Source organism: Myiozetetes cayanensis, unplaced genomic scaffold (assembly GCF_022539395.1).
Source record: "Myiozetetes cayanensis isolate MyiCay16 unplaced genomic scaffold, myiCay2020 scf3, whole genome shotgun sequence".
Lineage (NCBI taxonomy): Eukaryota > Metazoa > Chordata > Aves > Passeriformes > Tyrannidae > Myiozetetes > Myiozetetes cayanensis.
The window spans coordinates 60,089,122-60,109,299 of NW_026087521.1; the positions used below are offsets into that span (position 1 = coordinate 60,089,122).

At 42.0% G+C, this 20,178-nt stretch overlaps 1 protein-coding gene across 6 annotated transcripts in view; it reads left to right on the plus strand.

Annotated features, from left to right (window-relative positions):
• Positions 1-2,887: 2,887 nt before the first annotated feature.
• The window catches only part of CAPRIN2 (caprin family member 2), a 33,662-nt gene continuing 16,371 nt past the window's right edge, over positions 2,888-20,178 (plus strand). For 2 of the 6 annotated variants that reach the window (XM_050324605.1, XM_050324607.1), the window contains exons 1-8: positions 3,502-4,300; positions 6,027-6,089; positions 9,452-9,538; positions 11,909-12,147; positions 13,339-13,421; positions 15,350-15,514; positions 16,000-16,043; positions 17,386-18,225. In XM_050324605.1, coding sequence (XP_050180562.1) covers positions 4,052-4,300; positions 6,027-6,089; positions 9,452-9,538; positions 11,909-12,147; positions 13,339-13,421; positions 15,350-15,514; positions 16,000-16,043; positions 17,386-18,225 — 1,770 coding nt within the window. In that variant the 5' untranslated portion in view covers positions 3,502-4,051. Of the gene's footprint in view, positions 2,903-2,971; positions 3,278-3,500; positions 4,301-6,026; positions 6,090-9,451; positions 9,539-11,908; positions 12,148-13,338; positions 13,422-15,349; positions 15,515-15,999; positions 16,044-17,385; positions 18,226-20,178 lie in introns of those variants that run through there. The other 4 variants (XM_050324604.1, XM_050324603.1, XM_050324606.1 and 1 more) reach the window with 4 other exon arrangements.

The window sequence follows — 20,178 nt, forward strand, 5'->3', positions numbered from 1 at the left end:
TTTGTTCCAGAATTTCTCAGCCTTTCTGTCTAAAATATGTTCTATGGATGAAGAAGGCTTCTCTAGTCCATCACTGTATACAATCTTTGCAACAGCTTCACTGTGTCTTTCTCTCATAAGATTAACAAGCAGCTGATCTTATTCTACACATTGACTTACTTTCTAGAGTTTCACAACACAATAATAAAAGGGATGGCAGGGAATGAAAGTGGAAACCTGGTCTCAGTCTTCACCATGGCTGGCTGGGGGTTGGCCCACTGTAGCTGCAGGGAGGCAGGCTGATGCTGGATGCCACGGGCATTGGGAATGGTTTTGGTACGCTGGATAAAGAGTCAGGTGTGGAAAACTGGAAGTGGTTGGAAAAAGGCTTGGAACTGTGGTCAAAGGAGCCTGTGACTTGGACAACATTCAGACCTGGGGAGAAAGACTGAGCCTGGGGTTCTGGGGTGGAAATAGGAATGCAGGAAATATGAGAGTGGGATAAACTGCTAGGACTTGGAAAGATTAGAGCAGTCCCAGTGAGAGGGGATCAGCAGAATCAGTCAAACATGAAAAAAGGACAGAACATTTTTCTTCAGCCATCAGAGTGTAATCCCCTTCTGATCCTGGAGTAAAAGGCACAGATCTCCATGTTGGGAATGCTGGGTGTCTGGGACTTCATAGCTATGATCAGTGTGTGACTAGACTATAATAACCTACGATCATCTACTTAAAGATGATCTCACAATGGATCTGCAAAATAGAATTAAGCTAATTAATTTAGGTTGTGCTTAATCCTGGCATCTCCTAACTTCAGTGGGCTTGAATTTACCTCATTAATAACACTCTTTACAGTGCTCTAGAGACCATATTTATACTATAAATGATATAGCAGAAGTCTCAATCAGATATTCTATACTTGTTTTAAAAGGAAATTCAAACATCCTTTGGTTTTAAATACGGATTTGGCTTGTATGACTTTTCTTTACAATTTTTTTCTCTTTTATACAATTTCTTAATTGTAGAAGTGCACTAGAAAAGCAGTTTGCCAGCTGTAATTATGACATAGAATAGTCCCGGGTGTATGAACATTAATTATGACTTATTGTTAATATATGCATTAATTGATAATTCACTTTATAATTATTTTGCAAAGTTCTATCCCACCAGTGCTAGCTTTGGAAAAAAACACACAAAGAACATGGATCTGCTGGAAGGACTCTCAGTGTATACTGCTGATCTGAGACACAAGCTGTGTCTTATTCAGTAGCATTTCTTCTCAGTCATGAAAACTGCCTCACAAAATGACCTCATTCTAGGGGCCAGGGCTATAAGAAAAATAAAGTATTTTGAGACTTGTGACTAAACCAGGAGAAGTGGCAAGACTGGGGATGCTACAGGTGGTTGCATATGGCTGAACCTGATTCTGTGATACTCCGTGAGTTCTCATTGTTTGTTTGAATCACTTATCATTTGCTTGTTCTGCTTTTAAATAAAATCTTTCTTTTATTCGAACCTTTCCTCTCCAGTTCTCTTATCCATCCTGTGCACTACATAAACACTTCTTGTGTTCTGTAAAACCTCTCTCTGCAATCCTTCCTCACTGACTTATTTTTTTCTCTTTCAAAATGTCTCTACTTTCATAACTTTCACAACTTTTAGGATTGTTTCGAACTTGCTGTATTATTTACTGGTCTTTTTGAGGTAGTGGCCACAAAAATGGAAACACAGGAAACTAGAATTCCAGCTTAGTCTTCTGATCTTTAGAAGATCTGTTTTCTCTAGTCTTCCAACCTTTGGCACCTTGTGCAGCACTGATGGAGTTTAACAAAAGTTTGTTTGGGATTATTTTATGGTGTGTATGTTCAATGTACTTTAGGTGCATTTACTAGTTATCAAGTGTTTACATGGTTGGGTTTCATTTGGGTTGTCCTACAAGGAGCAGCCGAGGGAGCTGGGGTTGCTTGGCCTGGAGAAGACGAGGCTCAGGGGAGAACTTACTGCTCTCTACAATTCCCTGACAGGACAGGGCTCAGTGTCTTCTCCCAGGCAACCAGTGGTAGGACAAAGGACAGAGTCTCAAGCTGCTGCAAGGGAGGTTCAGGTTGGCCGTTCGGAAGAGCTGCCCAAGGAGGTGGTAGAGTCACCATCCCTGGAGGGGTTTAAGGAAAGACTGGACGTGGCACTCAGTGCCATGGTCTAGCTGACGTGGTGGCGTTCGGTCATAGGTTGGACTTGATGATCTCAGAGGTCTTTTCCAATCTATGTGATTCAGTGATTTTTAGAAGACATACACATTTTCTGTTACGTAAGGTTACCCACAGTCCCGCAAGTCTCCTCCAGGAATTCTGCACAGTCCCGGAGGAACCCTCCAGGTGGTTTCACAGGCACTTGTCTTATCGTTCCACGGCCACCCGCGTTACCCAAAGGGTGCGACAGGGCCCTGGACTGGGAGCAGGCGGAGGCCGGGGGGGGATCCCCTTGCACCGGGACCACGAGACCTCTCGCTGTTCGGAGAGAGCAGCCAGCCTGTCCTGGGCTGGCTGTCGTGAGAGGCTGCCGCGACACGCGCGACTCGAGGGCAGATCGCGGCTTCGCCAGTGCCGTGCCACCCTCTCCCTCACGGGCCGCGCGTCCCATCCCTGTGAAAGGAGTGACAGCCCCGCTGCCCCGGGGACGCCCCGTCCCGGGAGCCTGCCTCCTCGATCCCAGACACACCGCCCACAGGCGGCCCCCGGGCGGGACGCCCCGACCTTCGCGGGAGCCGCCCCGCGGTGCCCGCCCACGGGAGGGCGGGCGAGCAGGCGGGGCGGCGGCGGCCATTGGGAGGCGGGCGGGGAGCGGCGCGGCCCCGCTCCGCCCCGCCGCTATATGAGGCGGGGGGCGGGCAGCGGGGCGGGCCTGAGCGTGTGCGGGCACCGAGGTGAGCGGGGAGGCGGGAGCGGGCGAGGCGCTGCGGGACCGGCTGGCTGACCAGCCGCGGCCCCCCCGCAGCCCGGCCGCCGTAGCGGGCGCAGGAAGGCGAGGGGGAGGAGGTGAATCCCGCGGCAGGAAAGAGCCGCTGCTCCTCTCTTCTCTCTCCTCCTCCGCCGCCGCCCTGCTCGGGGAGCGGCGGCGGCCGTGCCCTTCTCTCCCCTGCCCATCCCTGGCAAGGGCGGGATGGAGGGCTGAGCCCTGCGGGGGTGTCCCGTGGGCAGGCAGGTTTTCCCCCGCTCGCCCGCGGGGCTGGTGCGGCGCGGCCTCCCCGGCGGCGGGCAGGCAGAATTGTGGTGTCATTGCTTTCCAGGAGCAGGTGTCCGTAAGTAGTTAAGAATGAGGGTGGCGGAGCATCTCTTGCAGAAACTCTCTGCTCAAGGTTACAGCCCCTCCCATGGAAGCTGGTGCCTTGCCGTGGCACAGGCACGTCTTTTGGAGGGGTGTAGGCAGGGACCGGCTCCTCACGGAGGGATGGTGCTGTTGTAGCTGAGCGTGCTGCTTGCTTTATTCAGCGTTTTTCTTTTGTCATCCCTCTTTTTCCCCATTGATATATTTTTAAGTTCTCGGTTGGGCTGCTGCAGAGGTCATGAAAGGGTAAAACCGATTTAATGGGTTTGAGAGAGAAGAGGGGGCTATACCTTCAGGCATTCCACTTCGAAATCCTCATTCAGGCTGCAGCCCGGATGCCAGGCTGGCGGCGTGATTTGCAATTGCTTGCTTGCAGTTTTTTTTTTTTTTTTCCCCTTGTGGGTGATGTGTGCAGGAAACCTGCCTAGTTTTATATGGTCACTATATTGGGTTTCTGGAATCATCCCCTGTGCTGTCTAATTCTGCCTATGTAAAGGATTTCTGGTGTCTAGGTGGGTGGGGAGGCTTTGAACAATACGAAGTTTGCCTTGCTTTGAAATTTCGTGCCACAGATTTTTTTTGAAAGGGAGGGAGAAAAGTGAAAAATTGCGACCAGTTCTTATTGAGGCTCAGTTTTGCGGCTACATGTTCTGAATGCGTGATAAGAAAAGATGCAACTTGAGAAAGGGGAGGGAGGTGGGACAGAGAGCTAAATAAAAGGAGTTTCTTTGCAGCTCCATCCATTTCAATGGTGCAGCTTTCCCAAGCCCCTTTTCATCGCCCATCATCACCTTCAGGCCGGTCGGAGGAAGGGGAGGAGAAGAGGATGAAGGCGGCCAAGCAGCAGGTGACCCCGTCTGGGGAGAGCCCGGCACCCGCCAGCCCCCTGCAGTCCGCGCTGAGCACGGCGGCGTCTCCTTCCCAGGCTTACGAGACGTACATCGACAATGGGCTCATCTGCCTCAAACACAAGATCAGGAACATCGAGAAAAAGAAGGTAACTTTGTCCTCCTCGGTATTTAAGGTGCCAATTGTAAAGCTCATTACATATTACTGCAGTTGTTTTTACTAGCTGGAATACGGTTATGTATGTATATGGAGATAAAATATACATTGATCAAAACTGGAGATGCTTTTTCAGACTGAAACAGTTAAAAACAAACTCGGAACTGATTTAAAGATGGTTTATAATCTTGCAGAAATATCTATTTCTTTCATCAATTACATGAATTTTATTATTAGGATGTAGAATTGTTTGTAAAATTGAAAATTAGAAGAGTGCTTCCTCGGACTCGTGGAAATGTCAGTTTATATTAAGTATATATTGCCCTTTACTTTGCATAAATATTTGACTTATATATTTTAAATACAGACAAATATTGTTCATTAGAAAGCTTGTATATAGAAATCCTTTGAACCCTGCTCTCTTGTTTTGGCCTCTGCTTTTCTGAGGTTGTGGGGACAGAAGAGTGTTAATGAGAATAATAACTTAGATGATACACCTAAAATGTTGTGGCTATAGCTACTCAGACTTTTGCATTCCAAGGTTTTTCAGTTGATTGGCAGGTGACTGAAGGCTATGTGCATGGCTTTTAATTGGGAAAGTACTATTTTCTGTGAGATAAAAGAAAATTGGTGCCATTGCTTTTAGGATTGGATCAGGATCACAAGTAAAGCAGCTGTGTGAATATATTGTATTTCTCTAAATGTCTACAAAGCTTTGTGTTTGGGTGAGGAGAAGGAGTAGATCAGACTTCTGGCCATGTGGTTAGGGGATTTGATCCTCCTGCAGGAGATGCAGTATTACTGCTGTCTCATGTCATGCATCATGCTGTAGTTTTGAATAATGTCAGACAAGCATGTTTTCTTTGTGTGATGAACCAACTTTGTGTTGCATTCTAGTTCTGTCCAGGGTAGCTTATTGTTGTGAATTTCTCTGATATCTTTGATTTTCACATGAATGACAACGTGGCCTCACCAGCAAATGAAAATGTGACTTAAAATTTTTGAGTAGAAAGTATTTCTAGTCCTAGGATTCTGTAGGTATTTTCAGTAAAATTCTGTAGATACACAAATGAAACAGTATTTGATTTCATGGCAATGAACTCCCCTTTCTTTACCCTATGTGTATAAAGGAGCTTGCAATACCTAATAGTTTAGTTTTGTATTGTTTACATCAGCATTTAACAACGGTTTTAGTATACTGGAAATAAATCTCGTTTCTCCCCTGAAGACACTTGTCCACTTTCTTAGGGAATAGTGCTATAGAATCTTGATGTAACTGAAGCCAAATTTTTGAAAGACATGTTTTGGAGAATTAAGAGGGATTATTCAAGGGTAATACAACTGAATTCCAGCATTGACTCGGAAAAGCTAAACAAGTCTAACTTAAAATAAGGATGCTAGATTTATTTGGAGCCCCTTAAAAGTCTTGAATCAATGCATTAGTATTTCTTAAATGAAACAAAGGTTTCAAGTAAGAACTGAAAGATCAATAACAGGGAAAGGAAGTAGACAGTCCTGCAGGCTAAGATTGCCAAATCAAAGGCAATAGCAAAACCTTGTGTTCCTTTCTCCTGACAACAAAAGGAAGCAGCAAAATTTTTATTCTCTTGCAGTATGTGGCTGACTTAAAATACAGAAAGAATATGTAACTTCACTCGTACCCCATAGTTCACGTTAGACAGAAATTAATATAAAATTGTATTTTGAATTTTCTGCAGCTCAAACTAGAAGACTACAAAGATCGTCTGAAGAAGGGGGAAGCCCTCAATCAAGACCAGTTGGTAAGCTTGCTTTGTGCATGAGTTGAGGGCCTCAAAACCTTCCAGTGTGTCAGAAGGGACAGGTTGCTGAAGGAGATGATGGTGTGGTTTTACAGAAGCAGTACCTGCAGGCTTGCAGTGGCATCTTTCACAAAACCAAATGAACAAATTATTGGTAATAAGGCTGAACATTTAGCCCATGAGCTTTGTCTCCTGCTTTAACCTTCCTGTTGTGTAATGAAGTAGTAGAAGTTCCCTGCTTATCTTTGCTCTGTAGACCTTCAGCTTCAGTGCTCCTTTTATTTCTTAATGAGGTGTCTGTGTGCATCTTATCTGTATTGGTAGTGCAGTGTTAGAACCCAAACCTCAAGAATTCTGGGGTAGCTTATTAATCCTCATGACTTCTTGATTAACAGGTGTCACTTGAAATTGCCCGTTAGCTGCATGGTGTGGTTGGTCACAAGTAGCTGTTAACATAACTGATGGAGCTTCTGGCTTTTCTTCTGTCTTGAACTGGAATGGATTCTAGAACTGAAACCAAGTTTCTGTAACATGAAAGCTATTACTACTTAGTGCATCCGAGTAGCAGTGTCACATAATCCAAAGGGTTTATTGCTCCAGCCATCCAGGAGTCACATTTTTGAAATGTACTGAGCATATGCTAAAGAATAATTGTGTGATGAAAGGTATTGACACTTCAGTGGCAGTGCTGATCCTGCTAACGAACCAGCTGGAAAAATATTTCATTGAGTGTTAGTTTTATCACAGTGCAGCAGCATGAGAACACAAGTAGTATTTTCTTACTCTGAATCATTTGGGAAAGAGAGCTAGACATAAATGGGATAAGAGGGGAAATGATAACTTGCTGCTTAAAAGCAGACCTACTGGAGTGAATGATCATTTAGCACTTAGCAGCAAAATGTGATGTAGCCTCTTGCCATCTCAAGTGCAAAAGTAAATTGATGAAACCTGATGGTTTGAAGTAGGATGATGACCTTTCAGTTCTTGTAAACTCAATCTGGAATCAGGTGGGCAAGAATCTTTTGTGGTTAGATCATAGGTATTCTTGACAATCTGTTTTCTGCCGTGAACAGTGAGACTATGTAACAGTATTGTGTGTAAATTGGATTAGTCTGGAATATGCTTTAAAGCTACACCTGAATTTGATCACTCTGGTATATGCCCTGGACTGTGAAAAGCTGTTAGGTGAAAGTCAAATTAAGATGTGGGGAACTGAAGTGATGAAGGGTTATGTAGATGCATTTCCTTTCAAATGCATCAGCAGCACTAATTTTAGAAAATTGCATTGACTTGGTTACTAGCTTCTAGTATTCCTAACTGAGCTTCACTTTTTAAATATTAGTATCTTTATCTCAGTTTCTGGTGTATCTCAGGCTTTTAAAATGTGGAATTAGATTCAGTCTTGCTAGTGAACTGGAAGGTGGTAGTCAGACTGTTCAGATGACTTGAAGAAGCACATATACACTAAATATGTAATAAATAATCTTAGGAAATCTCCTGTTTCAGTGGTTAGTGTACAGAAATACTACACTTATAACTTTCAGATGCAAATTTCTGGCGTATATACAAATCAAAGCTAGAGTAGAGCTTCATACAGCTTAACACTTACCTAAAGAGACTGAACTGCCATCTGTAGTTTTCATTTTCTAACACAGTGGAAGGACTGCACATCTGGTGATGAACTTGTTTTGCAAACAATTTGGATTTATCTGTAATTACTTATGGTGCATGCCTGCCAGAGCTACTGTGTGCTAGCCTCACTTTAGGAACCATTTGTTTCAAAAATGAGGAGCTTCCAGCAAGTTAAATGCTCTTACTGGCAATATTGTGCTGTTTTGCAAGCTGAGCAGATTTTTCCTCAGTACTGTTCCCCCAGCATGCTGTTAATGAATGTTAATAACAGGTGTGACAGAAAAAAGCTGTTGCTTTCCTGCAGGCTGAGTTATAGCTTGTCATCAGAGCAGTGGTAACTGTTCTTGGTGTTTCCAGGTAGGGAGTTTTACTCTGAAATTTGCTTTTTTAAAGAACAGTTACTGTAATCTGCCTAGTAAGCTGTCGGTGTTACATTGTGAGCCTTCCTCAAATGTGTGGACATTAAGGTCTTAGAAGTCATTCTGCCAAGTGCTAAGTGAACTTGCTAATTAGCACTTAAAAGTTACTTGATAAATTGTGTGAAGACAACTTAAACAATCAGGTGAGTGATTTACAGTAACACATGTACTACATGTTGGGTAGGATTTAGGCCTGCTATTGTCTAGTATGCTACAAACAAGTCTACAAAAGTTACTAAGCAATCAAACTGCTTGAACAAATGAACATATAACTTCTTTTCCAAGTGCTTAGAAACACATATGGAATTTGCAGATGTCCCAAGTCTTAAGGAGGTAGTAGGTTAAGCCTTTGTCACTGCACTGATGAAACACTCAGTGCTAGCACTGCTTTGGAAAAGCCTGTTACAGAAAAACTTCTGATACCATGTCAGGAGCACAAACCAAACTGAGTGTAGAGCACATGGGAACAACTGAAATTAAACATTACTTCCCAGGCATGCCTTATGGTGTGAGGATACAGGCAGCGTGTCTGAACTATAGCATTTTGTTATCTTGAGAGCTGTCAGAGAAGCTTATAAAAATGAATGACTCATTTAAAAAGGGATATATCAAAATGCAATTAATAATCTACTGCAGTTAGTCTTTTTGAAGACTAGCTAGTAAAATATTGGTTAAAGCCACTAGTGAAGACAGCAATGTGACTTTATTTGGGAAAGCTAAATTTTAAAGACTTCTTTTCTTAAAGTATGACTTGCCCTGTGTATCTCTAGAGTTTGTACAAATTATCTGTGAAGGCATTCACTTAAGCATGAGGGTAGAAGGTCTGTGCTGAACTTTTCTTCTGTATTCCTTCTGGGCTGTCAGATCAGTGTCTGATTTTAAGTACCTGTTTAGCTGTGTTTGCTAAGACTTATGGCAACAAAATTTAAAAAAAAAAAGGGGGGAAAACCCCCACAAACAAATAATTAAAACAAAAACAAACAAACCCACAACAACTTGTATCCAGGCTTTCCTTGTATCAACATTAGTATACCAAGTATTGTAAAAGATGTTGCCTGGAAAGTCTAATACAAGCAAGCTTGGAGGATATCTGTCTGTCTGGTGGTGTGACTGACTTTGTGCTGCACATCTCAGATAGTTATGGGTCAGTGATTTAAAGTACCAGCTACAGACATAGTATCTTCAAGTTACAATTTCAGAGAAATACACACTAAATGACTGGTCTGCAATGAGGATTTAAGTACAAGGGAATGGAGTTGCAACCAGTAATTTTAAGCATGAAAAAATACGTTTTTATCTGTTCCTTTGCAGGAGGCAGTAGAGAAATATGATGAAGTAGTACATAACTTGGAATTTGCCAAGGAGCTTCAGAAGACTTTTTCAGGACTTAGCCAAGATGTAAGTATAAATGCTCTTTCCTATATTGCCAGGAGGTAACTGCAAGATTTGTGCTACTTTTCTAATAGCTAATAGCCAGTGCACACAACACTAGGAAGTTCCTGTCTTGGAGCAGAAAAATGTTGACAATTTTGTGTACCACTGACCTCGACTATGTGGTAATTCCCTGCACACCCCTATAAGAGCTTGTGCTTAAGTAAACTGAGTCATTGGAGCTCAGCTGTTTGTGAGATGATTCCAGTTTACTTAGCTTTGAAACCATTAACTGTGGATGCATCCCCTGCACAGTGCAGACTGTCGGGGAAGCAGCTCTAGTGGAAGGGACATGTGAGTCCTTAGGAGCTGCAGGCAAAGTAAATGGATCACCAAAGCCTAGACATAGACTGAAGACCAGGAGATTAAGGAGAATTGATTATTTGGTACTTGTTGACCAGTTGTATCTGTTTCTGGTCATTTGGTAGACCAAGGCTATAGACAAGCTTTGGTGGGCCCCTGAATGGCTGGGGCCTGGAAAATGAGACCTCTGAGGGTAGCCTGGAAGAACTAGGCTTGCTGGGTCTAGTGAAGTGAAGGCTTGACAGGAGATGCAGTATTAGCCTTCAGATACCAAAACCTGAAAGGGTGGAGCCAGGATTTTTGCTGACAGGTGTGGTAGGAGAAAGAATGATCACCAGTAGAAATAGTAGGTTCCAGCCAGGTAGGAGGAAATGGGTACTCTGAGGATAATTGAGCACTAGAGCGGCCTGCCTAGAGAAGCAGTAAAATCTGTCCTTGGATCTCTTCTAGTTTTGATTCAGTGAAGCCTTTGTTCTTGAGGCTGAGCTACACAATGTCTCAAGATCACTTCCAAACTGAACAGTGTTTCCAGTGAGGGAAAGTGTTGGGGTTATATCACTTTGGTTTCCTCAAGAAGTACATTTCTCAGTAAAATTTAACTGAAACTTGTGGAGTTTGCTACTTCAATTGCTGTAGTTGTCTCTAATTATGGCAAGTCACCTAAATAAGGTCTTTATTTGGGGTTTAAAGCACTACATTATTTTTATGTAAACGAGTGTTTTATGTCTGGAGAAATCAGTCTCTTGGCTCAAGCAAATACTACCCTTGTGGAAAGATTTGATCCAGGGTAGTGGTGGGGATGCTAAACATGATTAATCACTGCTCTGGCATTATTTCTCTGCCTCCTACAGAATGCTGAAGGACTGGTAAAATGGCTTGTGTCGGTGTTCACTGAGACCCAAACAGTTTTGCCAGAGAGTGTATCTTGTGTATATATAGTATATATAGTAATTCCAGGTAATGTGGTAAATCTCTCAAAGCACTGTGTGAGCAGAAATTTAAGAGCCTTTTCAGCAGTGTTACTGCTTTAGGTTCCCTCTGTCATTCTATGAATATAGAAACTACTATACTGAATGTTAAAACTTGGATCGTTTCCTGTTGCTTTTCTTCGCGTATCTGCCTATAAAAATATCAGAAATGAAGGATTGTGACCCAGTGTATCTCTGTGCAGGTGTTTTTAGTAGCCCAGCATTAACTTCTACAAGTTCATGTTTGTTCTTGAACTTGTATTTAAAGGGTAACTCACTTTGGTTTTAACTTGGCTCTGCTTCTGCTGGTATGGATTCTACAGCCAATAGCCATTACTGGAACACTAGAGGCCATTCTGGCAGCAGCATCCTTGTAGCCTTTACAGTGTGTTCTAGGAAACAAAAGTTTCATAAATCTTGCCCCATATTGAGGCATTTGAAATTCTGCAGTTACTTGGATAGCTTCTGCTGGATAGTTCTACTAGCACGTAATGAGAAACTTCTCAAATGCATGAGCACTGTATGTAGCCTGTGACTCGTGTTGCTGCTTATTTAATGAGTGTTTCAGACTTCTGCCAACAAAAATAAAGTAACTGTAGGATTCTGCTGTATGATTTAAACTGGAGTATGTAAAAGTGAAGAGCAGTTGTCTTACTAGGAGAAACTTGAGACAATTTCTGTGTCTCCAGCTTTGTGCTAAATGTTAAAGGTCAACTAGGCCTGGATTTGTGCATTGGTATCAATTCTATCAATTCCTTTAAAAGCTGTAGCAGTAAAACAACTAGCAGACATAATAGGGATCTAGATGTCATAGAGGCATATCACAAGTGAAGCTACTGCTATGCAGTTTGACTAAAAGAATTAGTAGATAAATGGGGAACTCTTCCAAAGGAGGAGCTTTAAAGATCCTGGGTATCTGAAGAAAGTCAGGAGCTTCTGTTGTCTAAAAAAAAAAAATAATTGGTTTGCTCAGTGTAGGATGATCAATACTAGAACTCAGTGTTTTACCCTGGATTCTTGTTACTAAACCATTGTGTTTAATTGTTCGATTTGTGTTTTAAAACAGCTACTGAAAGCACAGAAGAAGGCTCAACGGAGAGAGAGTCTGTTGAAGCTTGAAGCAGAGAAGAAAAAACTGCGTACAATACTTCAGGTCCAGTACGTGCTGCAGAACTTCACTCAAGAGCACGTTCAGAAGGATTTCAAAGGTGGTGTGAATGGTGCAATATATTTGCCTTCTAAAGAACTAGACTACCTCATAAGATTTGCAAAACTGACGTGTCCAGAAAGAAATGAAAACTTGAGGTAAGTTCAGGATTTTTGTCTAATTAGTATGCTTCATTCATTATAGTAAATGTCCTCTGTGTGACACTGCCTTTATCTCTTTAAATACTATGTTTTGGAACACTAATTAAAATTCAGCACACTTGCTTTGGTCTGAGATTAGGAATCTAACAGATTTACCTCACTCTGAGCAGTAAAGGAAAGCTGTAATAATTACAGCCTCAGGTGCAAGTTACAGGCAAAATTTTGCCATCTTGTCTTCCTGTGGCACTGAGGGGAGATGGTCCAACACCATCCTAAACAGGAAGGCTGTTCCCTTGAGGTCTCACTGTTCATGAAGTGAAAAAAGGGCAGTAAATTCAAAACTGTTCTGTATTCCAGTCACATGATGATCCACACGTGCTTCTTTATTCTGAAGGAATAGAGCTGGTGCTCCCAAGGATCTCTTGCTATTAACTTCAAAGTGGTTTTAAAAAGTTGCCTGAAGTTTTTGATACCTCTTCACTAAACGTCATGCATGTTAACAGGTTGTCAACAGAGGTCATGTGTGTCAGGACTAATGTGGCACTGCTCTCGTAGTATGATGGCTCATGCTTAGCATGACAGTCTGTCTGTTTTATGTAGTAAAAACTGTATTTGAACATGGAATAAGTAGTTATTAGGTGGTAAGTTGAAACACTTCATGGTTAAGTCCATGTTTGAATGTGGACTAACTCTTAAGTTCCTAAAAGTTCTAATCACTTGCCATACACTAACCTTTGCCTAATCTTTGCTCAAGTTAACTTCTAAAGAACAGCATTTATAAAATGCTACATAACAGGAGCCTCTCATTCCAGTGAAATAACTTTATTTCTGGATTATTTCCCTGGATATTTCTGGTTACCCCTGTACATGTTTGTCCAATAAACAAGGTGACCAGTTGATTAAACAGCAATTGTTGCCCTGTCTGGGGAGCCTGGCTTGGAATGAACTTCAGCTATATGGTCTTGTGGGATAGTGCTAGGATCTGTGTAATGACCAACTAAAGCACTTCTGTTTTCTAGGTTAAGTCACACAGACAAATACAGAATAATTGCTTTCAGTGATTTCAGGGCTTAGTATTTGCTCTGGCTGTGCAGCCTTGGTTTGGAGGGCTGAACTTGGGCTATTGGGATGCTGCAGCACTTGATCTTGGCTATGATTCTACCTGGTGAAACTTGTCACTTGTTTTAGTGTTGAAGACCAGATGGAACAGTCATCTCTCTACTTCTGGGACCTTCTAGAAGGAAGTGAGAAACCGGTAGTTGGAACAACATGTGAGTGTCATATCTAGAGAAATAACTGAAACATCTGAAATTTGTGTGCTTGTTAAACCACCTTAAAACCAGTGAATATACATGTAAGGCTACCAAATGAAAAGCTTCCAAGTGCTATGTGTAACTATTATCAAAGGGTGAACTGCTGTTTGGTTTAAGTTCTGGTATTTTAAGTACAGATCAATAGCAATACAGCATACTTGCTTTTGCCAGGTCAAGACTTCTAACCAATGTACTAGCATCTTTTTGAGGAATAATGATGGTAGTAATCGAAAAGCTGATGTGTGAAAACCTTACAGCACAGTGGAAAGCTCTTTGTATAGCTATGTGCAAATGGGTTAAGTTTGGAATAGTTCCCAGCCATGAAAGGCTTAGTTGAGCATGCTGATGTATATTTACAAAGCTTCATTGGCCCCAGGCTGAAGGTCCCACAGTATTGAAGATTCTCCCTTCTTTGTAGGAGTTCTAGAGTCATACCTGTTGTCTGCCTACAGTGCAGAATAACACACTAGAGAAGGATAGTTGCTAATGGAACTTACTGTGATCTCTAATCATGCAGAGTGCAGTCTTACTTTGACCTGTGTCAAGTGTCCTCACTTTCCAAGGACAGCAAAATCTGTGGGACTACCTATCTTCCATTTGTGGCGTACTTCCAAAACCTCTGGGTGTAAGCCAACATGCACCTTCTTTTCTGTTCCTATTTACAGCTTACTTGCTCACGAGGAAACTGCCCTTACCTGAGTTGTAGTGTCTTTGCTATTGCAAACAGACCCTGCTTATCCCACTTAATCCACTCTTGCAGTGGCTGTGTGGCAGGAATCTTTCACTTGCCACTGAAAATGTTAAAGCTGCTAGACCAGAGCCCTGGTGTGCCCTTTCTAACTTCCACATGCAGATAGTTGAACTGACAGCTAGGTGTTAACTCTGTGTACTTCTGGAGGAACTACAAGCTTCCCTTGTATTGCTACAGGCTGGTAACTTTAACCTTGTGTCTGTTGACATGAATAGATAGTTGCCTTGGACTCCAAACCTTTGTTTTGTCTATCACATAAACAACTTCTGCCATTATTTTACCAGTGTCTCTATCCCTTTAATGTCAGTCTTGTGTCCTTCTGTGTGCAAGCTAGACTTCAGATAAAGCTGTTAGGTCATCTTGCTAGCATTCATTGCCTTGGAAGACAATTTTTTTATAGCCATGTTAAATTCTAGCTACAATTCCTGTATGGTTATCATTGGTAGGAGTGATCTTTCACTGAGTACTCTCCTTGTTCTCAAGGCTGTCCTGTCTTTAGCTCCTCTGAACCAATTTCCAGTATCACTGTTATTTCTGAGGTCTTGCTCTAAGCTGCTGAGAGGAGAGAACTGGAGAGAGCTTCTGAGTACACAGCTAAGCTTTTGTTGAACCATGTCAGCTTTGACTCTTTTCAAACTTGAGGATTAATTTGAGTCTGAAACAGTCTCTTGCATTCTCCCTGCTTGTTATTGCAGTTCTTAACTTTTCCTTCCGAGACTTACTGTCCTGTCACTGGGAAAAGGGTCTTGTAAGGCAGTTCCACAGTGACTGTTTAGCTTTACCGACTGTGCAGTCTGCACATGATTTTAGTATCAATGCTGGCTAGTTTGCACCTGGTAAAAAAATCCCTTTCTAAGCATGTGAGACCAGGTGGCTCAGTGTTTGTGTGCATTTAAACACAAACTGCAGTCTTACCTCTGGATTGAAAAGATGTTTTCAACAGTAATCTATTAAGCACTCTAAAAAATACTTTTCTTTACAAAAATGTTTTATTGCTATAACTGGGTAAGGTGTGTAAATTTGGAGAAATTGCAATTCATATACAGGGAGGAAGTAGGAAGTCTTAATCTGTAATCTGAATACCTCCTTAATTTCAGATTTTCCTGTTTTAACTTCGTGGATTTTTATTCTTCAGATAAACACATGAAGGACCTGTTATCCAAACTTATAGACTCTGGCTACTTTGAAAGTATTCCGACTCCTCGTACCACTGTGCCAGTAAAAGAACTGGAAGAAGAAGTAAATAGAAAATCTGAGAAAACAAGACAGATGTCAAAAGGAGAGTCTGTCAAAGAACCAGGTGGAATATTACAGGGTTCAGTTTTTGTATCAGTGTTGGGAAAGACTTGAACTGAGCACTGACTTGATGCTGTAGCTTGCTTGCAATGTAGTAACTGAAATGCAACCTGCAAGTCTTGCAGCCCTATACTGGCTAATAATGTAGAAAAAAAAATTAACTCAGCTCTAGAATGTTTTTTGCCTTCTGAGCAGGTCTCCATGGTCAAGATGTGGGAACTGTCTGGTGTAGGGAATATTACATATTACAGTAACCAAATTATGAATACTACAAAATGTTTCTTGCTTAACTCTTAACTTTTGCAAATGTAAAACCTAATCAGAAAATAAAAACTTGTCTAAAAATAGCATGTTGAATGGCAAATTGAGCTTTCAGAATATCTAGTTTAGCAATTGGCACTGCTATTTAAATAGAATTAAAGAGTTGCTACTGTTTGGTCTGCCTTTCTGTATTTGATCAGTTGAAACAAATTAACATCCTTTCTCTAGAATCCATTATGGAGCTTATGAAGTCTGAAATACAGCCACAGGAGGTAAGATACTACACTACTAATTGCTTTTCTTTAGTATTGTGATTTATCAGACACATAATTGCACTTTGGCAGCTCTTTTTTAAACTTAAAAGGGAGTCTGAACAGCTACCTCGGTGTTGCTTTATGTAGGAAGCATTAAAGACTTAGTTGCATTTCTCTTTCTAACCCCAAATTTATGGCATCTGGGGTATTTTGGGATAAATGGAGCAGGATTACATGAAGCAGTATAGTACTTTAATGCTCTGGCACTTTCCTGAATAAAACAAAGCATCAGCCTTTAGAGTGAAACACACACTGATCTTTTGTGTACTGTGGAATAGAGAAAATACACATCTACTAAAGCTGTCTGTAAAAGCTAAGCTGATTGCAGTAGGCTTGATATTGGTGGGATTGAGAATGTGGGTTTTGCTCTGGTTTGTCAGGAAAGTAGGGATTCCAAGACACTCATGTGCACAGAGGTGTGTAGACCTGTTTCAGCAGCTCTTCAGACTCCTGTCTGAAGCTTTGACTGTCAGTAGTGTAAAAATCATTAGATTTGGTTCAAAAGGTGGGGAGGGGTGTCCTTTTCCAAGTGGAAATACTGGTTCTTAAAATGCTGCATCCCTGTTTCCCAGGTATCCCACTAGAGGGTGTACTCTAGAACAAGTTTTTGTAACTTACTGATAACAATTACCTGACTCTTCTGGTGTCTTGTCAGAAAAAAAATCTCAGCCAGTGAGCCTTGTACATTATTCACTTCATGTATTTCCTTCCTGTTCATGACAAAGTGGTAACTCAGAAAAACTTCTGGATGTCATTAAACTCTCAGTCTTACTGACACTAATCACAGCCTGCAGTTGAAGTCCAGTGGTACTAAATCTGAGAATCTGACTTTAGTATTAAAACTCCGTTAAGAATGAAGGTTATACTTGGTTACTGGTTCTAATATCTGGGGGGAGATAGCACTGCTAAGCTTAGCACAATGTTTGCTAATACGGTACCACAGCATTTTAGATGCTTAGGCGGAGGCTTTTGTAAAAAGTCACAGTTGATATTGTCACTGCCTAGGAACGCCAGGTAGCATTGAGGATAAGAGCAGGAGATTCAATCAGCTCGAGTGGGTTTTACTTGTTCTGCTCAGGGCTGTTTCCTGTTTCCCTGTGGCATGCCAAGCAAAGCTAGTCTGCAGTGTGGTAGGATAAAGCCATGGCTGTCCACACAGTTTCTATGACTCGTGCTTAGACTGTCTGGGCTCTGCTTTTAGTCAGCAGTTTCCAGTAGCTGGGTGACCTAATTTAACTGACCTGAACTGTAGTAGCAAAATGTGTTCTTGGGAGCCATTAAGTTTCTCTGGTCTATATAGTTTCTCAACAGGCGTTATTTGCCTGAAGCAGAATACTCTGTCAAGAAGAAGGCAGAAGAGCCCAAATCTGGGGAAGCTGAGTGTGCTAGAAAGCAAGAACCTCCAAAGTCCTGGGAAATGCTTGTTGATACTGAAGAGAAGGAACAGAAGCAAAAGCAAGAGGCCTTAAAGCCTTGGGAAGCTCGTGTTAGACAGCAAGAACTAAAAAGACCAGATTCTCCAAAGCCTTGGGACACTCGTGTTGAGGAACAGAAGTGTGAGTCTGCAAAGCCCTGGGAGACCCGTGTTGAGGAGGAAAAACAGAAGAAGCAAGAAGCACCAAAGGCCTGGGTAGCACGTGTCCGAGAGGAGCAGGAGTCTCCCAAACCCTGGGTAGCGAAGGTTAGGGAAGAGCAGGACCAGAAGAAACAGGCATCACCTAAGCCATGGGTAACAAAAGTTAGGGAAGAGCAGGACCAGAAAAAGCAGGAGTCCCCAAAACCTTGGGTAACGAAAGTTAAGGAAGAACCAGAAGAAAAGCGGGCATCTCCAAAACCTTGGGTAACCCAAACTAGGGAGCAACCAGAACAAAAGAAGCCAGAGCCTGTGAAAACATGGGAAATGCCTGTTAGGGAAGAGCCAGAGCAAAAGAAGCAGGAGCCTGTGAAGGCTTGGGCTGCACATTTTAGGGAGGAGCCAGAACAAAAGAAGCAGGATACTCGAGAGGCTTGGGAAAAAGCTGACAGGCAGCAGCAAGTGTCACCACCACAGTTACAGAACCCTCCGAAGTCCTGGGGAGCTGCAAGTATTGGGCCAAAGGAGCAGATGGGGCCAAAGAAGTTTGATATGGAACCCAAAGAAGTGAGTTGGCATATGTAGTATTACCTGTCATAAGCTTTTGACACTAGTGTATTGGAATAAAGCTAACTATTAGCAGAGCCTTTGTAAGGTGCATTTTGTAGGCCTGTACTCCCATTTCAGTCTTTCTTGGGGGTGAATAATTCTGGCAGTTAAAGTTTATACCTGAACAGCAAGACGGTCTGCTTTGCTCTTTACATCAGCACAGTGTTTGAGCCTTGAATAACTGCTTTATGCACAAGACAGAAGAATTAACTTGGTTCATCTGTAGCTATTGGCTCTGTCCATGTTAGCAGTACAAAGCAGGTATGAGTCATCCAGGGATCAAATACTTTGTGGCTGCATGCAAATAGCACTTCAGTAATTTTTAGGCTTTTGATTAAAATAGCTGCTGATTCAAGAGACATCCAATGTCTAGATCAAGCAATAACAACTGTACAGGGGCTTAAATATGTATTTCCAGATGAATGCATGAACCATACTGCTGTCCTGGGGAATCTAACAATAGCATAGCTTTAGAAATATAAAATGAAGCCATTGCAGGGCTTTCAGCTGAGCAGGCTGCTACCCTCTGGTCACATTACCTTCCTTCTCACCTGTGCTTGGGTAGCAACAATTCTGATAACTGTCAAAAATAGATAACTCTGCTTTATAATAATAAGAGAGGGCTCTGCTGACCATATGTCATTAAGAGCAGTGTTAATTTAAAGTTAGACTTCTGGAATCCAATATGGGGAGTTGAGCAATTCTCTGTACGCAGTGTTGTCAGCACTACCACCTTTCTGCAAGAAAGCAGGAATCACAATACATACTGTATTAACCATAGCAAATGATTAAGTTTATATCTTGTCAGTAGACTTGGCATGACTGAAAAATGGATGTTCTTGTGCCTAGAGGCGAGACCGCAAAGCGAAGGCTGAGCACGAGATTAAGAGAGTACGTAAAATGCTGCACTGGGTTAACAAAATGGGATTAAGGTGTTTCAGCTCGATTCATCTTCACACCGAAGCTGAGTGCAATCTTGTGTCCACTGGTGGTGGTGGTCCAGGTAGAAAACCTGGTTGCCTCACTAGGTCACTCTGAGCACTCCTAGGTGTGGTGCACCCAACTATGCATAGCATTGCTGTAACTGAAACTAAGTATTGGAGTAGTCTCAAGCACTTTTAAGAGGCTTTGGAATTTCTGGTGTCAGATTACCTTAATGCTTAAATGCAAGGGATGGGGCTGCTGTTGTTATATCGGATGGATAGATGGATGGCTTAAGTGGTCGACAAAACTTTGCTGCAGTAAGTAAAAAGAAGGGTCTCCAGTCAGTTGGAGAAACTTGCAGACTGCCCAGGAATCTTCCACTGGCAGAGTTAAACTAAATGTTGGAATGTGAGGTCACTTAAGGTGGATTGCTTAATTAAGTAAAAGCATAATTTAAAGTATTCAAACTTTGATTTACTTGGTCCGTAGGGAAACACCTGCTGGCTTTATCTTTGCTTAGTAGCTGTTGAGAAATCCTGATATAAAAAGTATATTGAATGAGTAGGAAAGAGTGTACTGGCAACATAAGTAGTCTTCACAACCATTTTTAAAAAAAATGAAGCTATCTTTGGCTTGAGGTGCATATAAAGAACAATTAAAATTATATTAAGCTTTTCAGACAAGTGTCTCCTATCTTTGCTTATGTAAAGAGGCAATGCAGTACTATAGCTGGAGTTGCTTAACTCCCAGGGACACTCCATAAATGACCCTGTGGAAAGATGCAGGCTTGGCAGATAAAAGGCCTGTGTCAGTGCTGCTGCCCTCTGAGTGAAATTAACCTTTCTTTGCTCTGAAATAACTGTTAGAGCTCTGAGGTCTTTTAGAAAACTGTGTTTTGAGATCTTAAAATACATTTATTTAACTGAATGTACCCTAAGGTGCAATACCTAAGACAGCAGAGTGAGCAGATATGCAGGCCTGTTAAAC